At 41.2% G+C, this 27,642-nt stretch overlaps 1 protein-coding gene across 1 annotated transcript; it reads right to left on the reverse strand.

The window, feature by feature from the left end:
* Window positions 1-1,800: 1,800 nt before the first annotated feature.
* Window positions 1,801-26,643, reverse strand: gnb1l (guanine nucleotide binding protein (G protein), beta polypeptide 1-like; the record flags this gene model as incomplete). Its single annotated transcript, XM_083902797.1, has 6 exons — window positions 1,801-2,651; window positions 9,508-9,723; window positions 20,907-20,999; window positions 25,154-25,316; window positions 25,446-25,571; window positions 26,528-26,643. 6 exons carry the CDS (start codon window positions 26,641-26,643, stop codon window positions 2,370-2,372), a joined length of 996 nt encoding a protein of 331 aa, XP_083758923.1. The 3' UTR covers window positions 1,801-2,369.
* Window positions 26,644-27,642: the final 999 nt, after the last annotated feature.

Genomic DNA, 27,642 nt, shown 5'->3' on the forward strand with positions numbered 1-27,642 from the left:
TATGAATACAAGATGTCACCAGGGGGGTCACAGACAAAAGGTATAGATGGAGCTGTGTGAGGGACAAGGAAAACGTCATTAAAAGCAGGCACTTGGTGGTAGAGGGGGGGGGCAAAGTCCTTAGTCCAAGGGTTTTGTAAAATGACAAAAGCTTTCAACAATTGATGTGGTGATAATCATATGAAAACACAGATAACAAGATATCAATATCAGGTTTCACATCCCTTTACCTTTGACATATTCCTAAAGAACAAATCCAAACCCGACACCTGCCTTCTGAAGATAAAACCAGAACTGAACACTGGTCCAAGAAGACGTGCTGCACTTCTGGAATCTTTGCTGACTCTGATTGTGGGAGAGAGGAACACTGGAGAAAATGGTGCAATTATTTAGATTATCCTATGACCCTTTTTGCTCATGTGAGGTTATCGTTGTATTTTGTTTCCTGTCCATGAAACTTAAAAAACACAAACAAATATTAAGTAAAGTAAAACAGCTACAAACTGAAAACAAAAGACAGTGAATAGTGAATTCTATTCAGGTCATAGTTTTGCTATTGAGCTTATTTTCAGGTGAAGAACGCAGCGTACAAATCATGTTCACGTAGACTAAACAGAGTAAAAAAAAACACACTCTAAAAGTTATGCACTGCAGCTTTAAAAACAGTTTCAACCCAAAACACTGGAGTTACACAGTTTTTTTTCGAGGACAGTAGCATCACAGTAAGGCAGCCTTGTCTGCTAAATGACCTCGTCTTTCCTCTGTCCACTAATGATCGGAGGCCATTATACCGAGTCCGGCTCTTTGATTTCTCAGGCCTTTCCTGTACAGCACGATGAGCTTCTCAGTTCAGGGTCATCCCAGGAGACAAAGCCTTTATGAAGCAGAACATGTAGGGTTTGAAGCTCTGGCCCCCCGGGGCCTCTCAACACAGTGTTGTAACACATGAGCTCTCATGCAGAGATATTATTAGAGATGGTGGACAGAAAAACAACACCTCTGTATTTTCTCTGGGACTTTCACAATAAGACTCTTGGCCTCTTTCTTGACAAATGTCAGTTTGTGAATAAAGACATCTGTATTTGCATTCACTTTAAATGGATGACTATTTTTACTTTTAAAATCTTTTTAAATTCTTCTCCTTTAGTAACATTCTTCTTCTTTTCTTCTAATAAAACAAATCAGTTCATCGACAAATAACGCTTTCCAGTGAGAGCAGGAGCAGATCAGCAGCTTTACTAAACTAACATCTCACTATTCTCTGCGTCCGCTGCTGTGATTAACCTTGTTTGACAAACACAGCTCAGGTCAGGCCGCAGCGCCTGTGTGTTCACCTACGACCTGCTAGAATAACAACACTGGATTACACAGCGGCTCAGGTGCGCTGTATAGAACAAATTCAAGTCCACTGAAGCAAATCTCCTATCAGATAAGTCAACACAATCACCTTTAGCTGCACAAACCATCACAACAGGCTTTTAGAAAACATTGCTAATGCAGAATGAACTATTTGAAAGACAGAAGCCAGAGCTGCACGATATGATTAAGAATAAATAATCATATTGCAATTACATCTGATAGATGTTAAAATGATTCGTAAGATACTACCATTTGGATTTAATTTGTAATTTTCACAATTGATCAAAATCAGAGAGTTTAACATTTTCATATCCATTTTGTCACATCTTCATCAAATAACTTGTTTTTGATTATCTTTTGATTAATATTGGATCACTGAATATTAATTGCGCAGCTCTAATGGTGAGATTCATGCAAGTATATTTAATGTAAAAACTTTGGGTATTCTTTTATTTACATTAGCATATCCTTTGGTCGTGAATGCATCTTATTCAACAAGGTTATTGTTGAAAGGAATAGCTAATGTTAGTACAGCTCTGACAAGTTATCTTTAAAAGGCAAGAGTTTAAATATATCATTATGTCAGGAATAGGCCTTGATCTGAAATGCAGTCATCTTCATATTCTGGTCTATATCAGATGGATTTATTAGGTAAACCCAAAAAGCTAATGCAATTTTATATATCCTAAAAAAGTCCAGCTCTAAACCTCATCTCCTTGAAATGTTCTTTGTTCAGTTTTCTTTATGAAGTGTTCTTTCAGCTGCATTTTTAAAGGGTGTACTTTTTGGTGAACTGCATTGTATTTTTTTATTATTTTTGTCCACCCATTTTAAAATGTGGTTCAGCTAAATAACAGGAATGCTTCTGTGGCACAACTTTTTTTAAAATCTTTGAGGTCTAATTGAATATTTAAGGTTGTAGGAAATATCCCGCAGCAGTTGAATCCCTGCATCAGTCCAGAAGATAAAGTTTGAGTAAAAGTCTGTTTGTCCTATTCCAGCTCAGACGTTCAGCTACTGTTGGCTCCCTCGCTGTATACTGACCACAGGCTGATCCTCTGATCTTTGGAACCAGCAGCCAGCAGTCTTTCTCTGGGGTCCTGGTGGTCTGAGAAGGCCACACTTAACACCATGTCACTGTGGTACTGAAGCGCAGCTAGTGGTCGCAGCTTCTTCCAGCCGAACACGCGCACTCGATGGTCCCAGCCTGCTGAAGCCAGAAGTTTACCGTCCTCCCTGATGCAGAGCTGGGAAACACCGGGGTTGACTAACATCACACCGAGGTCCTGGAGCTGTGAAAGCAAAGGATGAGAACACATTAGTATGTCTTGGAGTCATGTATGTTAACATCTGCATCTGGTCCAACATTAGAAATTAAGTTTTTAAAATAATTGTTATTAATCCGAGTACGATATTTCTTTTACCCTATTCCCACTGGTTAAAAAAAACTCCATATAGTCCTCAGTTTGAAGGGGTTTTTGAAATCTGCCCTGATCAGCATTAGAGGGAACACAAGACCAAGGTGAACATGCAGATTTTTTCTTAGTCCGCCTCATTTTTGTCCGTGAAACAAAGTCCGGCATCATTTCCAACACAATGCCAACATATCCATTCATCTTCCAGCTGTCAACATAGCCATTAATACAGTATTTTTAGCTAACTTTACAACTTGGGAGACAACAGTGCAACTGTGATTAATCACAGAGATTAAATGATTAATCATAACTTTAAGATAATCAGATTTAAATTTATATTACTTTGCAATTATTATAAGTCCATATTAACAATAGAATGCAACTTTTACCAATCTGTCGTCATTGGGAGAGTTACATTGTTTTATCATTTAATAAAATAAGGTTGGCCCTTAACTAATCTTGACTAAGGAATCAACGATGAAAGAACACTGAAAATTAGAGCTGCAACTAACAATTATTGTCATAATCGATCAATCTGTCGATTATTCTCTCAATTAGTCAAGTAATCGTTTAGTCCATAAAGTGTCAGAAAATGTTGAAAAGTGTCAATTAGTGTTTGTCAAACCTGGAAATGATGATGTTCTTAAATGTCTTGTTTTTGTCCAGAAAAAGAAACCAGAAAATATTAACATTTAAGAAGCGGAAATCTTGTTTTAATCATGAGATTCAAACCGATTCACCTATTATCAAAATATATGCCGATTAATTTCTTGATCCATTAATAATCGGGTAATTGTTTCAGCTCTATACTTCAAATCTTAAGTTAAAATTCCTTGTCTCACCGTTGTTTACTTCGTCTGATTTGTTTTGCTTCTGGTGCGTTTGCCACATTTGATGCACAGGCAGTAGGAATACTAAATACTAATCACCTATTTTTTGGCGGGGTCACACGGAATCAAAGATCCTAATTTTAGTGTGAAAGAGGCATTTGTGGAATTTCTCAGAGTAATCCAAAACCTGTGATCGGCGTTAGCGAACGGGTCATTTATTCAGTTCATCACTGCCTTCTAAGAAACTGTGGCCAACACAAACACTGACCGAGCTGCTCTGATGACGGAGGTCCAAGTGCAAGGCTAGATTTCTGTCAAACTTGGCCTTAGACTCGCGGGACTCAATCAGCAGCCCTGAAACATAACGGCACGAGTGGGCGAGAGAAAACCTCTCTGCGTCCCACTATTTGGTTTAGGAGTTAGGGAGGCCTGATCTGGACGCACGGCAGCGCCGCGTTACCTTTGTCACAGTTTCAGAGAAAGAGAGACGGAGCATCTCGCTGAAACACTTGTTTGCAGAGGCCTTGTTGCTTTAAGCTCCTCTGATGAATTACATTCGCATTGAAAGGTCCGGTCAACAGGAGAAGAGACCCGATAAATACACTGTTGTAACATCTGCCTGCTAAAGATTAGCTACGGCTCGCTCTCCCTGTGATCTACAGTGTCCCAAGGACTGTATCAATCTCTCTAAAGGGGCAACTTTCTGACATATTATAATGAATGGTGGTGAAGATAGCCATCTGAAGGGCCTGCTGTGCTGGACATTCCTGCAGAGGGAACGTGCTCTTTCTACACGGTAAGGATCACTAGATGGGACACAAACATCTGGATATAGGAGCTGAAATCAAACTGGACAGCGTAAAATTGACTTCATAAGCATCGTCTAAGGAGACTAATGGCCTTGGACGGGAGGAGATGGTGGAGAATGCATCTGCGTGCTCCTGTTCCGGGCAGAAACCATCCACAACTTGCATGTGGAAAATATAAGCCAGGTACTCATAGCCCAAGTGAATAAAGTGGAATGCAAGGGAGAACGAGAGCAGGGAGGAATGTCATTGATCAAAAAACAAAGCAAAAAGTTCAGAACACGCAATCATTTTTTTTTTTTTACCCCATCGCTAGTACCACTAGAATGACGCACAGTGATTGGTTATAACAAACAAACCAGATTCGCTGATACAAAGAAACCTGTGGGGGTGAAAGATTGTTAGGAGCTTTGTTATTACCTCAAGAATCTGGTATGCCACAACCTCACTGCATCTGGTTTGCATTAGCCGCCTGATAATGATGGGTTTAAGTGTCTGTTTTTGTTTGTTTTGCTTCCCATAGTTTGTGTCAGGGAAAAGGCATTTGTTTCATTAAAGGGTCAAACGTAAGCAGTAAACGGCTAATGATGGAGAAATGGTCATTCAGCGGGGCCGGGTGGATAATTGTTTTTTTTTTTTTTTTACTTTCCACAGTCTGAGAAAGCAGAAAGAAAAAGTGAAAAGAAAAAAAAGGGTTGTCCTGTTTTACAATTAACACATAACGGTGCTCAGTCAGCACATGTGACAAGAACAAGACTCAATGAAATTATCGACTCACTCATTGATAATCATCAGCAGTTCTGATGTTCAATCACACTGATGAGGTCTTCATTTCAAAATAAAAACAAATACGGTGTATAGCAGTGTCCGAATGTACATCTTGTGTCCATTCCATTTATACAGAGGTGACCTTTAACAAATAATCATCTCCCCCCTGACCTGGGCCCCTTTGGCACTGCATGTTAAGCCTCGAGTCACAAATCTGGGTTTTAAGATGGCCAGTGATTTTAAATTGGGCCGTCAAATTGGTGCAGCCCAGCTTTTTTTCCACTGAACACATCCTTTAAATGCAGCACTTGACACAGTAATACGTGACTTTATGACATCGAATGAGGTGAAATTATGAAATCGAGTTACACGATTATAAAAATCTATCTTCTGCAGATCTGTGATGAAATCCACGATTGCAAACCAGAGAGAGCCTTGGCCTGATCTACTCTTTCTTCCCAGAGTCCATCATCCGTGTTTTTGTTGTATGAACACTCCTTCCGGAACTGCGTTACAGCACAAACACAGAGAGCAGACTTTGCTGTCTCAACGCCAGCTTTCTCAGCTGTCAAGGAGGCTACCAGCTCTGCTCAGCAGCTGCACGGACCCACATCTCCTGCTGTGGCTCTGTGACAGATCCAACACAAACTCACACTTAAGGATCCTCTTCTATATCATCTCACCGACAGAGGAGATGTTCAAAAGGAGCGCGTCCACTTGGCAGCTCTCACTCAAGCCTCGCTGCACTTCTCTCCCGCCAAGTCTTGGCACCCATCTTGGCGTTCACGCCGTTCTACTGAAATGTCCCATCATCACTCACTCTCTCAAGCCTAGCAGCTGGGAGGCTTTCCGCAGGTATTTCTGACACACCCCATATCCCAGAATCACACTGCAGCGGGGAGATTACAGCCTTTTGTCACCTTGCCTGTCAGAGCAGGAGATGGATGTGTCAAACAGGTGAGCAGTCCCATTCAGAAAAGATGACAGCCCGCTTGGACACACATTAGTCCAAAAGCAAGACAAACAAGGGTCATGGATCTTTTCCAAGGCAAATTCAAGCACTTTTAAGGTCTATGTTCAAGCTTTTTCAGCAACTTACAGCTGATGTAAGTTACATAGACACAATTAAAATAATAACAAAACACCTAGTTTGATGATATTATGGACCAGCATGAAGCGAGTCCTTCATTGTCTATGTGACACCGACTGGCCAAAGTCCCCTCCCTCCCTCTCTCTTTCTACTCGCTACCGAAGAGCAGGATTGAAACTCGATACAGCTGGTGAATCTCAGCTCCACCGGACAGCCGGTTCATCACTTTTTTTTAGTCGCGTGTGTACAAAACATCCTCCCTGTATCCATTTCAAATTAAAAATGTTCATGTTCTGTTTTTTGGCTAATGAAAATACTTTCATGTACCTCTCCATTTCAATGTTTCTTTTACATTTTTATCTTGTTTTATTTATTGTAAAGCACACTGAAATGTTGTTGAAATGTGCTATACAAATAAACCTGCCCTGCCTCATTCTTTTCATTTCATAAAAACAAAACAAAAAAAACAACGCAGAAATGGCAATATGCTACAAACAAACAAAAGTGTGTTTTGTACGAGTAAATTTATCATAAATAAAATGAAAACCCTGACCAGGCACCCGTTTTAATGCTTTTTTTTTTTTAACACAAGGTGATTTACGAGACTGGCACGGTTGTTGGTGCCAGACAGGATTGTCTGAGAATTCAGAAACAGTTGATCTGCTAAATAATAGTTTGTTGTGAGTTGTACAGTTGCACTTTAAGCAAAAATTATGCATTTTCAAACCTTAAAAACACAATGTTAAAATCCTCTTTTAAGAATTAATTGCTCCTATATGAACCCTTGACTGAGTTGGGGGTGACTGAAGTGACCTGAGCCCTATGTCGGGTCATCAGATCAGTTCTGACTGACAGGTACAGAAACTCATTGAAGATGACATGCAGGTGAACACAGTGAGGATATTTTTTACATAGCAGTGAATAAGAGGACCTGGAGTTTCACCTGCAGAGAACTGTCATCAGTCTCATGAAAAAGCTTGCTGTCAGCCATGCTTGATTTGCACTGCTAATCTTCCTCCGTCTATACCTGCTTTCTCTTCCTCCAGTCCGTGACCTCTGTCTTTTTCTTTCTCTCAGCGCAGCCTGTCACCGCACATGTCAATACATTTGAGTGGCCTGCCTAAATGTATGTCCATCTGGCTTAACAGCTTGTAAATGCTAACGCCCACGGCCTCATCGTCTCACCCCGACAACATTTTCAAAAATCCACGCTAGAACGAAAGTGGAAGAAAAGGGGCTGAAGATGTTGCCTCACTGCTTTGAGGAGATATCTGGCGAGCCAGGTCAAACAGCAGATAAAGGCCTGTGGGAGCCATGTGTAATACATTAACCTCCATTCCTGAGGCTATCTGTCTTTATCCGGCCTTAATAAGCTCACTTCACAGCCCGTCAGCTTCACTAAATCATAACTGGTGCTGTGTTGTGTCACGTTCAGTTTCCCCTCCATTTCTCAAAAAGCATCTATCTGCCATGCCAGCCCATCGCTCTACACTGGACTGTATCGCCGGGGTAATTTGTGGGAAGTGGGATGCTGTGGCACTTATAGCCTCCTCAGCCTTTATTGCAGCCTCCCACTGTGAACTACTGTTCCCTTTACTGCAGATGTGTTTTTTGTTTGGTTAAGGGGCCTCCGAGGTTTTGATATTTTTATTACCTCTCACAGGTCGTCCGTCAGAACCCGGGCCCTGGATTTGCCACCCGGCATCTGCCTCCACCCGCCTTGCTCCCTTCACTGCTGCCACACAAAAATACTTTTGTGGGAAAGAACTGAGGATAGCTGTCTGGACGTCACACTGAGCTGCACTTTAGGATAATTTAAAAGCCCTGAGTTGGATCCTTTCCCTCTCCATGTGCTTTTTTTCCTGTCTTCCTTATCCTGGATTACATGCTGAATCAATATTTTGTTGCGTGAGCAAAATAAACCAAATAATTAGTTGCCTCCTGTTATAGTGAATCAAATCTTTTGTGTTTTTCTCGACGAGTTTTCAAGGTGGAAAAAAAAAACATTTCTAATTCAAGACATAATTTGTAAAAAGCCTTGGAAAGAATAATAGCCTTTTGCTGTGCAGCAGTGTCCTGTATCAGCTTCAGGTTCCCCTTGGCTTTGATTCATGAGGCTTGGCTGAGAAATGGGAGCATTCCCTTTTGCTCATGAAATCAAGAGAAAATATAGCTTGAAATGAGGCGTTTAGTCTCTGAAGTGTTGGCTGTTACATAAAATGAATTATAGCACAAGGATGAAGTGATCTCTTTCGCTGTGCAGAAGATAATTAAGGCCATTCCCCAAGTATTTGTGTGCATGACAAGACCCTTCATGTTATTTTGTAAGTCAAGAGAAACAACAATTCAACTGTACACAAATACATTTCTTATGTATTATCATAGATGTGAAAAATACATCGCAATTTTTAAATCTAGAAGTGTGGATTTATTGTGACCTAATGTGTGTCAGTGTGTGCATGGGTGGCTTCACTGTGGAGTGACAGCTTCAGCCCAGCTCTTGGCCCCTGGCCCTGCCAACACCGTATAACCAGCAGCTGATTTATGGCCCCAGGAGCCCCCACTGAGACTCTTCGGCCCCTAATGTTTTCCAAAAGAGTCTCGAGAAAGTCAGCACTCCTTCCCTCTAATCTCTTCAATTACTTTCATTTTTTTTTTAAATAATATTTTATGCCATTCAGCACAATGTCTTGAACAACTATTAGTTGTATCAGGTTGAGGGTACAAGACCTTAACTGGGGACACTTCAGTAGCCCATAATATTACATTTTTTTACACAGTTTTATAGAGCCAGTAGCCCAAACAGAATCCTGGGATGTACTTCTGCATTTGCCCATGCATAAATTATAAACTACGTATATTATAAAGTTTTCTGTAACTACATGTAGTAATATGCAGCACGGAAATTAATAATAAATGTATGTATTACATTTATTTGATTAGTTAATGATGAATTCTTAAAATTATCTTAGAAAAATGTAGTAAAAAAGACTATAGCTGTGAATAAATGGTCATTAATAAATGGTTTATCAATAACTATTTTATAGGTTTGCATTTATAGGACTGGTGAAGTGGAGTGTCCTTATTTTAAGGCTTTTGGTTTGTAATTCACTTTTGTTGACGATTTATCATGTCCGCCTAAATGATATGCTGTACTGTACTTCAGTATCTCACATAGGACTATAGGGATTCATCAGAGAAAAATGTTGTCCCTCTCCTAGTGTGTCCCCTCTGCTGACCTGCAGGTTGTTCTGTCCGTCCAGTATCCAAGAGGAGAGCTTCTTTTCAGAGGAGCCAGATATGCCCCTCAGACGCTTGGTGTCAAAGGTCAGACACATGATGGGCTCAGGGTGGGCTTTGACCTCACTCAGCTTGGACCTCTGGGTTACGTCCCACAGCAACAGGGACCCGTCCTCGTAACCAGCCAACAGGAGAGGTCCAGGTCTAGAGTCTGGCTGTAAAGAGAGAGAAAACGATAAGAGGATGGACAGAGCGGGAAAGATCAGTATGAGGTAAGATGAGAAGAGAGCCGCTTCGTCAAAACCGCAGCAACCACTGTGTGATGCTGGAAGCTGAGCAGAGCAGAGGTTATCATGGTGGAAGCTCCCGCTGACACTCAGAGACGCTGTGGGCTCCATTCGTCAGCCTGCTGCTCCGTCTTTCCACCACTCCATTACAACACTCCTCACTTTGCTCCTCATCTGTATTACTGAGCCACAGAGCTCACTGCCTGCGCCCATAAATACACTTTCAATGTGAAATACTGCAAAAGTAGCGCTTCTCCTACAGCGGTGATTGGATTTTCATGCTTCATGTTTTATATGCTGTCATTTTTTTTCTCAACAGATGACTATTTTTTTTACACATGAAGTTGTTCCTACTGTTGCCACAAATTATATCAACTAAAAAGTACTCTTTTTATTATTAGATTAATCATATAGTTTGCATAATATTTCCTGATTGCTCCTTTTGATTAAACAACTCTCAGAGTAAAGCAGCAGATCCTCAATAATTGCTTCACACTCCATGCACATGCTCACACAGCACCATAAACTAACCTAAAAATAAAAACTATTTTCTTGATCGATTCCAATTGAATCCAAGGACTGCAAGAACACAACAATCCAAAATCTGAAAATGGCAGTGATGGTTGTGATTCACTAATTGTAATGCTTCAAACCTCAATTTATATTATAAAACAAGAAATTATGCAGTCTTGAATGAAATCAGGTGCACAAAGGGGGCACCAGACACAAACACAACAACCCGTAATGATCGTAAATCTATAGACGAATGAGGTCTTCCCATCCTGAGGCGTCACAGAAAACCTCTCAGTGTCTGCTATAGCTTCTTTTAAATGTGTCTCTACTTTGTGAACAAAAACAGACAACGAGAGGGAAAGAAAGGACAGGAGAAGGGAGAGAAAGGCAAAGGGAAAGAGAAGGATAACTTGATTAATCCAACTTTTGTCCATTCCTCTGGCCTTTAAACACCTTCTCACACACACATAAGCCACTTATACCCGATTATGTTAAGATGACCATTTAAGTTCTCTTATAAATTCAGAGAAAAGACATACAGTGCACTATGTGCCGATTCGTGTGTTCAGGCCCCAGCGAACGCACGGTGTCCTGCAGAAGCGACGGAGGGAGAGAAATTTTTTCCATATGTGCAAAGAGGCCACGTCTGCCAGCTTTTTTCATCCATCTTTAAATCCTCTTCTCACTTAACGCTCCATAATTCTCTTTTCGCAGCTTTAAACAAATTATAGACAGAGCTGTGTACTACTTCCAAACACATCAGCGAGGACGAACACTAAGGGATTATGAAAACAAATAAAAACAACGGAAAATCAGTGGCCCCTGGTCAGGCCGGCAGGGCCTGAGCAGAGCATTTCAGGCTTGGGGCCCACTGTTTCACTTAAGTGGAGGACCTCCTTGATTGATGATGTCATGGGTCAGAGGTCAGGGAACCCTGGGAAGACACCTAATTCATTATATCCTCCACAGGCCTTTCTACAAGAGGACTCTCTGCTGGAGAGGGGCTGGGGCTCAGGGAGGAGATTCATCACCACAACAGCTGGAAAGACAAATGAATGGGAGCTGGTTGAGGGGAAAAGCGGCAGCAGAAGCAGCAGCAGAGAGCAATGAAGCTAACACGGCTGTTAGCGGTCATGTGATCACTGCCATTTTTTTCATAGCTGTATTAATGGAGCACAGTGAAGTGCAATGAAACCACTACAAAGTGCGTGTTATCACAAGAAAGTCTGTCACACTATCAAGTAAACAGCTGTATTGTTATTAACAAGTTAACGGTTTCAAGCCTGTGGGTTGTTTTATGAAGCCGCATGTCACTGTGCTGCTTCAGACCACAGTTATTCAGTTACACGCACAGCATGTCATTTCTGTCATTAAGAGTCTCTCAGTCAAAACAATAAGTACAGATGTTTGCACGCACAGCAAACACACAATAAAAATACAAAACAAAAGACAGTGGCTATTGGCTAACTAGTAGAACCAAATATTTCCTTCCTTTATTGAAGGTTTAGCCCAATATTTATAGCAGAAATGAGTTAAGTGGATGATGTAATTAAAAGTGGAAAAAAAATGAACATATTTCTACATATTAATTTATCGTGTGGGAAACATTTTGAGGTAATACACTACTCAAGAAAATAAATATAACAGGTATTTCCATCCATCATCTATCGCTTTATCCTCCACCAGAGGGTCGCGGGGGGTGGTGTGCCTATCTCAGCTGACATTGGGCGATAGGCGGGGTACACCCTGGGCAGTTCGCCAGTCCATCGCAGGGCCACATATAGAGACAAAGCACCATTCACTCACAATCTCACACCTATGGTCAATTTAGAATTTTTGGACTGTGGGAGGAAGCCGGAGAACCCAGCGAAAACCCACGCACACACGGGGAGAACATGCAAACTCCATGCAGAAAGGCCCAAGGTTCCAAACGGGTCTCGAACCCAGGTCTTCTTGCTTGCAAAGGCAAGAGTGCTTACGACTCTAAAACGATGTCATTTGGAAGGAAGTTTTAAAATCCCCCCCCAATAAAAACGCAATGAGGTAACCTGTGGAGACACTAAACCTAATAATGTCAGACAACTAAATTCAACTGCTGAACCATAAGCCCTAAATTAAATGTTATTCCTTACAGTTTAAGTTAAAGCAAATCCATTATTTCAGTAACTGTTTGATCAGTAAAAATCAAATATATGATGTCACACTAAAAATTGTTCTTTTTAAATGGTATGCAAAACATTACTGAAGGGACCAAATGAACCATAATGAAAGTTTATTATTACATTCTCTTTTCCACTGAATCATTGAATTAATAATAAACACTGCTTCAATAATTTTTGAGTGGCCCTGTAATTATTTAGAGTAGTTAGAATAAATGTTTTAATGCCAATTCAAACGAGTAATCAAGCACAACCGTGTACCATGTTATTTTGCAGATATTCATTTAAAGTTAATGTCATTTAATTTTGTTTCTAAAGTGTAATTTAACATCTGCACATGAAACAGCGTCAGGCTGATTGTGACTAATTTACACTAGACACTAAATTAACGAATCCAAAAAAAAAAGAATAAATAAATACAGTCTTAATGTAATTCAAGAAAAATGTGCGCGTGTGCCATCGTTCCTCAAATATCCCAAGTAACCGAGAAACCAACAGCTTGTTTGCTGATGTGGCCGCCAAAGGCCCGAAGGCAGGCACCACTTCAACATAAGGAACCAATCGTTTCCTCCGGTTTTTGTCCCGCTCCGCCATGATGTCATGGCCACAAGGCAGCAAGGTGATGAGCTGAGAGTGATGGATATCTGTATAGGAACATTTCCTTTTCCCCCGCCAGCCTCTGTTCACATTAAAAGCCTTGCACATCATACATCAATGCTGTCCCCCTAGCCGAGCACTGCATCCCCGCACAAGTCAACCCAACATGTGGAGGTACTTTAGGCTGCACTGTTCCCCGCTTTTATGAGAAATCAGATAGTGAGCTCTGTCACCTTTTTCAGAGGAAGCACAGTATTTCAACTGAAGGCTGTGTGGGACTTTCCTGAGCTGAGGGAAAAAAAAAAGTGAAGTTTAACACCACATTTAATCCGTTCCATAAAATCCATCAGAGATGGCTTACAGGCCAACGATAAATCTGTTGGTGAGTCGATCTTGGAAATAATTTCTTCTCTACTCAAAGGAGGGAGGAAAAAAAGGAGGGAAGGACGGTGAGAGGAGAGACAGGCAGAGGAGTTAATTGTCAGTAGCTCCTTCCTGCACAGAGTGTGACACTGACGCCGGGTGGAGAGAGGGGATGAGTGTTGGCTGTTGCCTCCTGCTGTGTGAGGTGTAGGAAACGGTGGGTAGCCTACAGTATGTGCATTTTCTGTGACAGAGGGCAGTTGTTTTGCTACCATTTTTGATTATTTTGACAAAACGGGGGGTAAAAAAATATTGTCCCAATAAAATATAATGTTATTTAAAGTTGTGATAATGAGGGGTTGCTTAAAGTATCCTAAGAAATTGTCACCTCTATCCATTCGAGGGATTCTTGCCAATACACAGCCCTACTGAGTCCTGATAAAGTTCACAAACTGCTCGTGTGTATGTAGTCACTCAGTCAGTGTAACAGATGAACATGCCCTCAGCCTTGAAAGGAATCAGCCTGAAATGATTTAAAATCACCTGGGCCCTTTGTTCTTTGAAGTCAGACAGCTGCATGCGCTGTATTACAATGATATTATATAATTTATAATGATATAATTGATCATTATGTTTTCTGGCAGTCAACACAGTGATGATGAAGCATAACCCATGAAGCAGTATCGGTTCATAAATCAGATGATGAAAGGTGGGCGTTACAATAAAATCAAAGGAAAAGGAAGAAAAACACAAACACCGTGTCAGAAGGCACTGGGAGACAAACTGGTCTACACGTCTCCATGAAAACACCACAAACACTACGTCACCTTTATGGCTTTTATATTTTGACTTATAAAAGGAACTCTAATTTGTATTACACAAATACAGGTCGAAATGTGTCCAGAATAACAGTTTTGTTTACAACTGCCTGTAAACTACACAGCCCAAAACATTTATCTGAAACATCCACAGTGCGTCCTTCCCCAAATCCCCAGAGTTCATAATTAACCATGAAAATAATTACAAGGTCTCGTTAATGGCTGGAAATAAAACTTCGACAACATTTACAAAACTGAGAGCAAACTTTTTTTGCCCAGATCAGATTGAATGTACAGCTGCAGGCTGATATATCACTGTGAACCCACCGTGCTCCAAATGTCTAATTACAGTGTTGGTACTCGCTGCCAGCTGAGACAAAACGCCTGGAAAAAATGGATCAGGACAAGTTGTTGGGCCGTAAATCACAAGCCATGTCTCACATGTGCATCTTTGTTGACTTTTCATTTAATGTGTCTAGTTAAGGGCTCCTGACCAATCAGAATATAGCAGGCCAGTCTAGAATAAGCACTTAAACAGTAAAGGGAAGGTAGATACTCTGCTGTTGGGTTTGTTTGGTTGTGATGTGAGCAGAAAAATGCTTTTTAAGTTAAGCTTCAGTTTAAAATGTACTTCATGGGGGCGCTAGTGAGCTGGCGATGGAGTAAGACCTGTTGTGCTGAGCTCCTGCCTAACTTTTTCAAAAATACTATTTCAAAGCGCGTTTTCTGCATATTTGTTGCTAAAAAACCCTGACTATCGCGACCAAAATACCCTGGAGCAAGTTTGAGCTTCACACGCTACTTTAATGACGTCCAAACTCCGTAAATATAAGTTCAGCGGCCCCTCGAGCGCTAGGCCCGAAGCCTCCGCGACTCGAGGTGACAAGAACAGCGGTGAGCAGACGCCCACAGAAATGAACCCCGCGGACCTGAAAGCGGACATTATCTCCTCGCTGGGAGCGGACATATCTGCTATTATTAGAGCCGAACTAAAGTCTGCACTCAGTGATGACTTTGACTTCATTAGGAATGAGCTGAAAGAAGTTAAGTCTGAAATCGCTAACAGCGCTGCAGCTATCCGCTCTGACATAGACAGCATGAAGGCCGCCATCAGCGACGTGGAGGGAGGTTTATCAGCGTGCTCAGGTGAAGTAACCGCACTGCAGATTACGGTGGCTGACCTTAAAACGGAGCTGGCTGATTTAAGGGAGAAGGCTGAGGACATGGAGGGACGGATGAGAAGGTGCAATATTCGTATTGTGGGGATTGCAGAGGAGCCTGACTCGAGCTCCACTGCTTCAGTTTCTAAACTACTGAAGGAAGTTCTGCATCTGGATAAAGACATTCTGGTGGACCGTTCCCACAGAGGCCCTGCACAGAGGAAGCCTAATGGAAAACCACGTGTGATTGTTGCTAAACTGCACTACTATCAAGATTGCGTCGATGTGCTGCGTCGAGCCAGAGAGAGAGGCCCACTCAGGTACAGGGGAGATCCAGTGGCCATATTTCCGGACTACACCGCGAGCGTCGCAAAGGCCCGGGCTGCGTTCAACAACGTCAGGAACCTACTACGTGGTCGACAAGGCATCCGCTATGGGATTATGTTCCCAGCTCGACTCCGCATCTCCTACAATGGAGATAACAAAGACTTCCTGGACCCGGAGAAGGCAATGGCTTACGTTAAGACTGTCATCCCAGCAGCGGAAGTTGCGAAGTGAGGACACCTTTTTCGGTTTTGCTCTCATCTCTTTTCCTATGGTCGGATACTATATTGTGGAAGGTTTGTTAATCCCACTCGAATACCTTTTTCTTTCTTTTTTTACTTGTTAATGTTTGTTTTAGTACAGACAATCTCTCAGTTAAGTGGTACCCACATATATTTCTGTTCAGTTTTATGTACACAGATACGTGCCAAGAAGCATAGGTTTATTTATTCATGGTGAATATTTTTTCATATATTTTCGTATAATTATTATTATTATTATTATTATTTTTTTTTTTTTTTGATTATTATTTGTTTACTTATCTGTTTAATTTTATTGCACGATATATTGCTTCAGGGATGTTAAAAAGTCACTATAGACTCATTGCGCTATCTAGCTCCATTACTAAATACGAGGTTAGGCAGGAAGCGGCCTACTACACTAAGTTGTTCCCCATTACCACCACTTAATGTGTGGTCTTGTTTACGAAGGGTATTGCAGCCGCCATGTTCAGTTAGGCGGCAGGGGGTGGGAACTCACCAGACCTGTGCTATTTTATTGTATTTTTGACTGTCTTCTGTGTTTTAAACTCTGTCTTGTTGACGTTTCGAGGTGTATTACTGGAATACTGTCCTTTATGAACACTAATGGTTAATACGAGTAACGTAGGAACGATTTCGGGGTGCATGGTTAACTTTATAAGTTGGAATGTGAAATCTTTGAACCATCCTGTAAAACGCAGGAAGGTATTAACACATCTTAGTCATCTTAAAGCTGACATTGCATTCCTCCAGGAGACTCACCTCCGCACTACTGATATACATAGACTGAGAGGTGGTTGGATAGGACAATCGTATCACTCCAATTTTGGCTCTAAAGCAAGGGGAGCAGCAATCCTGATTAGTAAGAATATTCCATTTGTAGCGTCTGGCACAGTATCGGACCCTGCAGGGCGATATGTTATAGTGACGGGCAGACTGTACGGATTCCCAGTTATTTTAGCTAATATCTATGCCCCAAATTGGGATGATCATGCCTTTTTTATGAATACCTTCTCTCGCATCCCTAACATGGATTCACATCATTTAATTCTAGGTGGGGATACAAATTGTGTACTTTCCCCAAAATTGGACCGTAGCTCCTCTAAAACTTCGTTTGAATCAAAGTCAGCTCGAACAATCAAGCTCTTTCTCCAGACTTATGGTGTAGCCGATGTCTGGCGTTTCCTCAATCCTAAGTCTAGGGGCTATTCATTCTTCTCCCCTGTACATAAAACGTTCTCACGGATAGATTATTTTTTTATTGATAAGAAACTCCTTCCAATAGTAGTTGCTTGCGAATATCAGTCCATAGTTATTTCTGACCATGCTCCCTTGAATATGAAGTTACGCATTCCCGCTGCGGATTGTGGCTATCGTCCATGGAGACTTAACCCGCTACTCCTTTCAGAAGACACTTTTGTAAACTTTATCAACACAGAAATTAAATTCTATCTCACCCACAATCAGACACCGGGAATGTCATTTTCTATGGTGTGGGAGTCGCTGAAGGCATACTTAAGGGGGCAGATTATTTCTTATTGTGCAATGCGGAAGAAAGCCAACACCAAGCGTCTTAAGCAGCTGACAGATGATATTCTGAAATTGGATATGGTATATAGTCACTCGCCCTCGGATGATATACTTAAACAACGCCTATTGCTTAAAACAGAGTTTGACCTCCTCTCGACGCGCCAAGCAGAAAATCAAATTTTAAAGTGCAGACATAGCTCGTATGAGCACGGAGAAAAGGCGGGGAAAATTCTAGCACACCAATTACGTCAGAAGACTGCTAGTCAGTACATATCCGAGGTAAGCGATGAAAATGATCTAAGACATACAGATCATTTGGAGATTAATTCTTGCTTCTTTCGCTACTATTCCGGCCTCTATACCTCTGAATCACTAGAGGATGAGTCGACATTAGACGAGTTTTTCTGCAATCTCGATGTTCCCAGAATAGACCCAGAGCTAGCCACTGTGCTAGAGGATGAAATCTCCATTGCAGAGGTTACAGAGGCGATTAAGAAGTTGCAAGGGGGCAAATCTCCGGGGCCTGATGGCTACCCGTCAGAGTTTTTTAAGACATTTTCAGCAGTGCTTGCCCCTCTCCTTATATCTGTCTTCGAGGAGTCATTTTCTTTAAATTCACTTCCTTCAACAATGCGTGAGGCAACCATTTCCCTTATTTTAAAAAGAGATAAAAATCCCCTCCACTGTAGTTCATATCGCCCAATTTCCCTTTTAAATACAGATGTAAAGATTCTTGCGAAGCTCCTGGCTCAACGTCTTGAGATGGCACTCCCTTTAATTATTTCACCTGATCAGACAGGTTTCATGAAAGACCGATATTCATTTTTTAATATTAGATGCCTTCTTAACATCCTGTATAGTCCCTCTCCATCCGACACTCCAGAGATTTTATTATCTCTTGATGCTGAGAAAGCCTTCGACCGAGTGGAGTGGGACTACCTTTTTTACACACTTAGGAAATTTGGCTTCGGTCCAAAATTTGTATCCTGGATTAAAGCTCTCTACTCCTCTCCGATGGCAGCAGTACGTACCAACAATAATCTCTCTCCCTATTTTAAACTGCAAAGAGGCACTAGGCAAGGCTGCCCAATGTCCCCGCTTTTATTTGCCATTGCAATTGAACCGTTGGCATTAGCTATCCGACAGGATATTACTATTAAGGGAATTATCAGAGGGGGATTAGAGTGTAAGGTATCGCTTTACGCAGATGATATGTTGTTATATATTTCAGACCCTTCGTCAAGTCTCCCTACTCTGCTGGGCACATTGAAAGCTTTTGGCAAAATATCAGGTTATAAAATAAATCTTCAGAAAAGTGAATTAGTGCCAGTCAACACATCTGCAGAGGACATCTCTTTTAATTCAACCCCTTTTAAAACAAATGCAAAAAAGTTCAAATATCTGGGAATCTGGGTTACACGTAACTTTAAAGATTTATTTAAGGCAAATTTTCTGCCCCTGTTAGATAATCTGAAACAGGATATTAAACGTTGGGATCTGCTGTCTCTCTCCTTAAGTGGAAGGATCAATACCATCAAAATGAATGTATTGCCAAAGTTCTTGTATCTGTTTCAGAACCTTCCCATATTTCTGACTAAGTTCTTCTTCAACTCCGTAGATAAACTCATATCAGCCTTTATCTGGAACAATAAAAATCCACGCATACGGAAATGCATATTGCATAGACCGCGTCTCCAGGGTGGCATGGCACTTCCCAATTTTTTGTTTTATTATTGGGCAGCCAATATTAGAGCGCTCTTGTTTTGGATGTCAGATGTTGACAACTCAAATACTCCTAAATGGCTAACTTTGGAGCATACTTCTTGTGGACCCTCTTCCTTGTCAGCTTTACTGTGCACTGAGCTCCCACTAGTAAAACCCATGTCTTATTACACCGCTAACCCTGTTGTGGCATATTCGGTTAAAATCTGGACTCAGTTCAGAAGATCATTTGCTCTTAACAGCCTCTCCCTTTTTGCTCCGATAACGAAAAATCATATGTTTCCTCCTTCAATGTCGGATGGAGCCTTTGGTGTGTGGCTCAGTAGTGGGATACATTCATTACAGGATCTTTATGTAGATAAAAACTTTGCGTCTTTTGAACAACTGGTTAATATATTTCATATCCCCAGATCCCACTTCTTTAGGTATTTGCAATTGCGGAGTTTTATAGCCTCACATTCCAACTGCTTTCCCCTCTGCCCCTCGGTATCTTTGTTGGAGTCTATTTTTAAGCTAGGGAAGGACTTGAAGCAGGTTATAGGGAAGCTATATGGCCTTCTCAATTTGTTTCAGTTATCGACTCTAGATGGTCTTAAACACAAATGGGAGGAGGATCTAAACGAACAGATTCCAGATGCAGTATGGCAGAAAGTTATCAGGAGGATCCACACATCATCTGTTTGTCAACGACATTGTGTTATACAATTTAAGATAGTACACCGACTTCACTGGTCGAAAGTTAGGCTGTCTAAATTCAGACCAGAGCTTGACCCTATCTGTGATCGATGTAAGCAAGGCCCCGCGACTCTATTACACATGTTTTGGACTTGTCCAAAATTACACCACTTCTGGCAGTCCATTTTCGACACTCTCTCTAAAATATTAATGCAACCAGTAGATCCATCCCCTCTTACTGCTTTATTTGGTGTCACTCCACAGGTTGTGAATTTAGGTAGCAAATCCAATATGGTGGCCTTTTGTACACTGCTGGCCAGACGACTGATTCTGTTCAGATGGAAAGACCCTCTTCCTCCTTTGTACTCCCACTGGATTAAAGAGACTATGCAATATCTGAAGCTGGAAAAAATAAGATACTCTCTGCAAGGGTCTGTGTCGAAATTTTATGCAATATGGCAGCCCTTCCTGACATTTGTGGAGCAAATGGAAACAGAAAATTTGGCTCTATAATACAGATTCTCCTATTTGTGTTGGTACATGTGTTTTTTCTTATTCATTTTTATTTATTTATTATTTTTGCCTTGTCAACAAATATGCATAATGACTGTATTTTGATTTCGTGGTACAGGTTTGGTGGGTGGGTGGGTGGGTGGGTGGTGAATAGGGATTAGTTATTGTTTGTATTGTAAGTGTGTTTTATGTGTTGTGAAAGTCTTAAATAAAAAGACCTTGTTCAAAAAAAATAAAATGTACTTCATCAATTATGAGGATTTTAATGACTATTAAAAATGTATTAATTACTGAAAATATTAGCAGAAAAGCAGAAACCGGTATCAGATATGTTGCATAATGCAATGTACATACGGAACTGCAGCCTGTGCGATTTGCAAGCTACAATTTGAAAACAACCATGCAACTCTTTGAAGGGAACTCGCATAACATAAACGCGGTGCAGCAATCGATACTTTATGAACGTCTGGTACTCACCTGCCACAGTTTGATACACATGACCATCCCCACCTTAGCATCTGGTACCAGGGTGCAGACTGGTTTCTTACTGGGCAGCTCAATGATCTGGATCTGCAGAAAGAGAAATGAGAGTTAAAATAAGAGAACAGCTATGCTCGCTGCTCTACGCATCTTTGAGTCATCACAACATCACGCCTGCAATGACTGGTAGAACGTTTATTATGACCAGCATCTTTGGAAAAAACCTGTACATTTACAGATATTTGTTGATAACCTTTGGCAATGAGTGGACAAAATGAAGAAAAGTGAAAGGATCACCAACGATCCAACATCTGTGAACCATGAAACATTTGTCGAGTTAATATTTAGTTTTTCAATTAAAGAAGTTGAGTGAAAATTTATGATGATTTTAAGAACCATGAATGTCTGTTATAACATCCATGGTAGTCCACATACTCTGTGAGTTAAGATACTGTTTGGGTAAAGAGAGATTTATGTATCAATGTGTAAAAACTTGCTTGGTTCTGTATTTTAAAAAGGTCCAGTCTGTGTGCAAGAATTTGTGACACTTAATGGTGAAACTGTGCAACAACAAACTGAGGATTCCTCCGCTTACATCTCCCTCTCTTAAACACATCAGGTAACTACGGTGACCTTTGTGTACGAGATAGAATGAAAACAATATTATTAACAACTCTCTTCCACTCTCTCTGCCTCCAAGATGGCAGCCTCCTTAAAGCAAGGCCCTTAACTAAACAGACATTTGAAAGGCTTATTCTAAGGCTACAAACAAACAAAGTCATTAAACACTCATGAACATATTTAAGTGTAGTACTTTAAATTTCTGCTCATAAACCCTCCTCGATTTTACACAATGAACCTTTAGGATAAAGTGTAATTCATGGCCTTGCACCCCCAGCCTCACAGCTCACAGTCAAAGACATAAACTAGTGCAATTTCGGTTTTATTTTACACATTTACCCTTTATATCTCAGCATATTACTGTTCCAGGATGTCTGTTTTCATTATGTGGACCTGGTTACAAACACACACAAATTGCAGCGGTTAGTATATACACTCTGTCTACAAGTCATCATTTAGTTGTCCTCTGAATATTCAGGACTTCTGCACATCAGAGTGGCTCCAAACAACAGCACAGGACAATTCATTAGCGCAGAGCAGCCGCCGCACTGTCTATAATAAATCCTGCTAAAGTCTGACCCTGCGACATGAAGGGTGTTTTCCTGTACACATTGGCACTGATTCTGATAAAATACACAGCTTAATGAAGGCAGGCAAGTGTGTGTGTGTGTGTGTGTGTGTGTGTGTACGTGTATACACCCACATCACTACTAAAGCTCATTCCTTCGACTTCCTCTGTGCTGATGATTCGCATATTCATCCTCATTAGATGAAACAAGCCTTTAAGGGAGTGATCTGTATTTTAGCGCTAGGCCACATCTGTCCTGTGTGTTTACCCGTGCATGTCTGACAAAGAGGGCCTTTAAGGACTTCCCTGTGCCTCAGGTAATCACTGTTCCTGTGTGGCATCACACACTGCCCATAAATAAAACACCCACACTATTAATTAATGTTCCCACAATGCCAGCAGTCTGCTGGCAGGAATCTCACTGTGAGTAGTAAACAGTAAAACCACCCACCTGAAACACTTCAGACAAAAACTGCTGCCTGTCTTCTTGATTACACATCTAAATATTAACCTACGTAAATAGTGCTTATACTATTGTTTTTGTGGCGCATGTATTGTTTCTTGAAGGGAATTTAATTACGCGGGTGTTTGATTTGCAGACACGTGATAAGAATCTGTCTTGGCCAGTTATGTCTGTGGAATGGGGTGGGGAGACAAAATGACAAAATTGGCTGTGGCCTGTTTTGGTCTACCTTTTATGGGTGTGTGTGTGTGTGTGTGTGTGTGTGTGTGTGTGTGTGTGTGTGTGTGTGTGTGTGTGTGTGTGTGTGTGTGTGTGTGTGTGTGTGTGTGTGTGTGTGTGTGTGTGTGTGTGTGTGTGTTTCTGTCTGTCTGGTGTCTGTTGGGACAATGGCATTATTGAGGTGCTGGGAGTCACAGGCGCCCTGATGCCTGGCTTGCTGGACTGGGGTTAGCGGAGGCACGTTTGGCTGGATCAGGTGACTGCTCTGTCCCTTTCAAGTGTGGCTCCTCAGCGGAGGAACAAGTAACATGAATCTGGAGGCAATAAAAGATGGCTGAATCGCTGGCTGCCCTCTCCCCATTCCCGCTGCACTGTTCACACACTGGCTCCATACAAAGCTGCACAGACTTGTGGGTGTTGAATATTAAATAGGAGATAGATTGGAGGTGATGTCATTCCAGTGAATGACTTAATCAGCTCGTCAAAGATTAAAAAAGAATTTCTGCAGCAAGAACATCCTCATCGAGTACTTTCTAGGTTCTATCTTGGTACTCTGGCTCCCTCCCACAGTTCAAAATGCAATTTGGTGAACTGGACGCTCTAAATTGACCTACATGTGAATGCGAGAGTGAATCTCTGTATGTTTTCCTTGCAATGGACTGGCAACCTGTCCAAGGTATACCCTGCCTTCTGCCCCCAGTCAGCCAGGATTCAGTTTATTAGTATATCACTGATTTGGTTTATCATGACAAGGGCCACATCCTTCAGCCTCAACTCACACACACTGCAACCATCATTATTAAGTTACACATTCACAACATACAGACAGACCACAATTAAAATTATGAAAAGTAGTTACAAGTAAAGGTGGTCGTCTCAACTGCTCTCAGCCTGGATTTAAAAGTATTCAAAGAAATCAGTCCAGTTATTTTCCAGTCTTTGAACAGCATGTTCCATGTTGAAGAAGCAGAGTAGATGAAAGCCCTTTTTCCCAGTTCTATGCGGGCAAATGGAACAGACCGCAGCAACTGATCATTTAAATGCAAATCATAAGAATCAACACTTCTCCATGTGATTAGATTGCAGATGTCAGAGGGCAGTAGCCCAAGCATGGCCTTGTGAATAAAAGTGCACCAGCGTCCCAGCCTTCTGGTGGACAAAGGCGGCCATCCCACTCGAGAATACAATTGACAATGATGGATCAGGGCTCGACAGTTAGTCATAAACCTCAGAGAAACATGATAAACTAGAATCTTACTTAGATATTAAGCAGAGGCATATATATACACATCAAGTCTTCATAATCTAAAATGGATTAAAAAAAAGTTGCAGTGACAAGCCACTTTTTCACCTCAAAAGAGAAACAAAATGTATTTCGGAAGAAGAAACCCAATTTAAGTTTGAGTTCTTCACAAGACTGTTGGAGTGATCAAGCATGACACCAAGGTATGTGTACATACGAACCACCTCTATGACATTTCCCTGGACAGAGTGGACACTGTGGGGAAAAGTTTGAGGTACTTTCTTAGTGTTTGAAAACAACATTAGTTTGGTCTTGTCAGCATTGAGGACTAGTTTTAACTGCAGGAGTGTGTGCTGGACCACATCAAAAGCTAATGAACGTTGCTTGTTTACATGCAATTATCCTTTGATGAAAGAAGGTCGCAGAGGTGTATCCCAGGCTTTTGACTTAAGTCTTCATGTTATGTTAGCAGCTGCAACCAGCTGATGGCTGGTAATTAATAACGGTGCTGTTTTGATCGCTGTTTGGCATCTTCTGGCCACAAACTCAATGCTTACATGTCTCGATGACTCACGACTCATTAAAAATACAAATCTGTAACCACTGATTAATTTCAAATCATATTGCAGTCATAAATTGGATTGCCTGGAAAAGATCAAAGCAGTGTGGCCATGGGAAAAAACGACCATGTAAAAAGCAACAAACAGCAAAAAGCCACAAATGAGCATAAAGACAAAGAAGTAAACTGACAATAGGAAGTCTTTTCAGGTTCATGCCAGACTGGATTTTAAAAAACAAGCCAGACTTTTACAACAACAAACCTCCCACCTGCCTATTTTTTGAAATGTTAACAAAGTATCCAAAGTTTACAGATATAACTTTAAATACTGAGACAGTTTCATATAATTGTAGAAACTGTAGTATGAAAACACTACAAATATTACAAAAAAAGAAGAAAAACTTTTGATCAAATCTGAAAAAATTGACTATATATAGATCATTATTATGCCATTACACTGAAATATTGAAGCTTGTTTACATGCAATTATCCTTTAAAATGCAACAGGAGGGAAAGAGCATATCCCAGCATGCACTGGATTATAAACGTTCACACTGTTTCAATGTCTCACCTCCTCTGTCTGTTGTCCAGCAAAGGCCAGCAGGGAGTTCCCAGAGCTCGACTCCAGCAGGGAGCACTGACAGAATCCAACGCTGCCGGTCCATACCGAGTCCACTACCTCACTGCGACCTTCTCTCAGGTCCCACTGACAGACCCGCATGTCCCGTCCCTGGCTGCACGGCCCCAAAACAAAAAAAGGAAGACGAATAAGTTTCACAGCAACCTGTGCATGTACTTACTGAGGCGCTCCATGAAGTGAGAAAGCTAATCAGAAACCTATGACCTTATAACATTATCCTGACCTGAGGAGGGCTCCTGTTGACTGCAGTGTGTTGACCCAAATAACCGAGCTACCGGAATGACCTTCTAAGATCCTCTCAGCCCTCCTGCTGTTCAGGTTCCAGATATGGACGACACCATGTCCTGACCTGCAGAACCAAACAGCAGTCAACACAGTCAACTCTTCCAACACAAACTGATCATAATAAACACCAAAAAAGTACAGCTGATGAACAATGTGATATGGAACAACTTTGATGAATCTTGCAAAGACAATATAATATCTAAAAAAAATGAATGTAAACATAATCATTTTAATCTAACTGCTGTGTCTTTCATTGCAATTGCTTAACACATTCTCTTTTTATTTCTTGGCCCACTAAGTAGTTGGGGTATGAGGGTGTTGCAATATGAGAGGGGAATTTAATTCCCCTCTCATATTGAAAATTGTAAAATAAATAAAAAATAACCTTGATAATAAGTTATTGGCCAAACAAAACCATCATGATGAAGCGATATCACATATCACAGTGATGATCCTTTTTTATTTTTTTTGTGCAGCTAATAATGTGCTAACCTAATCAAAACTATTTCAACAGGTCATTGTGTCACTCAAACCCTAATGACTGGCTTGGTGTCTAATTATCAACTGCAATAAAACAAACTTGTTGACGTGTAAACATCTCTGATGATAGACATAAGAATGCACCAAATTATTCCAGGGTATACGCAGGAATCCTGAAGTTAATTTCAATACCTTTTTAAGCCTTTTTCAACTTTTAACTTAACAGTTTTAGTTTACAATTAAATCTATAGAGCACAATTTCGGATATTATTTCGCAAGCTTATTTTGCAGGGCGAGCATGCCTGAGCATTGTTGTTTTCAAACACGAAGAGGAAAATAACTACATTCATGCACACTTTTTGCAGTCCAATTCTATGGACAAGACGTTTTAATACTTTTTAAGACCCTGTGAACACCCTGTAATCACATTTCCTAAGTCTGCCCATGACAAAAAAAGAGGAAGAAATTAACAAAAACAAATCCTCTCCGTTTGGGGACAAAAAGGAATCACAAATATGAATATTGAGATAAAGGACTAACCCAGAAAATAAGAGGGGAGTGTCCCCTGTAAGGCAGCTGAAGTGAAGGGCGTTAAGGGGCCCACCAGCTCCCCTCAGGGTGTAGATGGGGGACGGGGACGGAGCCGGGCGAGACATCCCTGGTTCATGCAATCATGGTTTGATTACTGGAGAGCCACTGGGAACAGACAACAAGAAAAGTCAGTGAAGATATAAAGAAGTGGATGTGCATCGTCAGGTGTAGCTTCACAGTCAATATAAATTGACTGATTACAACATGAAAGTGGGCCACGCGGTTGGTGTAGTGGTTAGCACTCTTGCGGCATAAGACCCAGTTTCGCGACCCGAACGGCACAAGGACCTTTCTGCGTGGAGTTTGCATGTTCTCCCTGTGCTCGTGTGGGTTTTCTATAGGTTCACACAGGTTCTCCGGCTTCCTCCCACAGTCCAAAACCATGCAATATGGGGATGAAGTAAATTGGACACTCTAAATTGACCATAGGTGTGAGTGTGTGTGGTTGTTTGTCTATGTATGTGGCCCTGTGATGGACTGGCAAACTGTCCAGGGTGTACCCTGCCCGTTGCCCTATGTCAGCTGAGATTGGCACAGCTCCCCCCGTGACCCTCATATGGAGGATAAAGCCGTAGAAAATGGATGGATGGAGAAAATGTTAGCGTGGTAACAAATATCAGCAAAAATCATTTTGGTTTTGCACAAACATTAAGAACAGAGCGAGAGCAGCTCTGTTTTGCCTTGAAGCATTTCTCTTCCGCTCAGCAGACAGTTATGTTTAATGCACTGTCTCTATTTTCTCTATTGTTAGTGGCTACAAACCCTGTGGCTCTCTCTCCATCTCTCTCTATGTCTCTCCAGTTTACGTGATAACACCTCTCTTACTCAATACGTCATAAATCACAACCTCTGACAGCTTAATTACAGTAAACAGACGGAGATTTAAGCTTCTCACTCTTCTTGTGATCAACAGCCGTTGTCCCAAAGGCAGAACTAAGAGCTGAGGCTTTTATGTTGTTTGTAGGCCGGGCAGCTGAGGAAACCCAACCAACCGCAGGTATGCCGCAAGGAAATAATGCATCAACATTCAATAGCAACATAATCACATGAGAGTGTCTGGCTTC

Source organism: Microchirus variegatus (genome assembly GCF_963457635.1).
Source record: "Microchirus variegatus genome assembly, chromosome: 16".
Classification (NCBI taxonomy): domain Eukaryota; kingdom Metazoa; phylum Chordata; class Actinopteri; order Pleuronectiformes; family Soleidae; genus Microchirus; species Microchirus variegatus.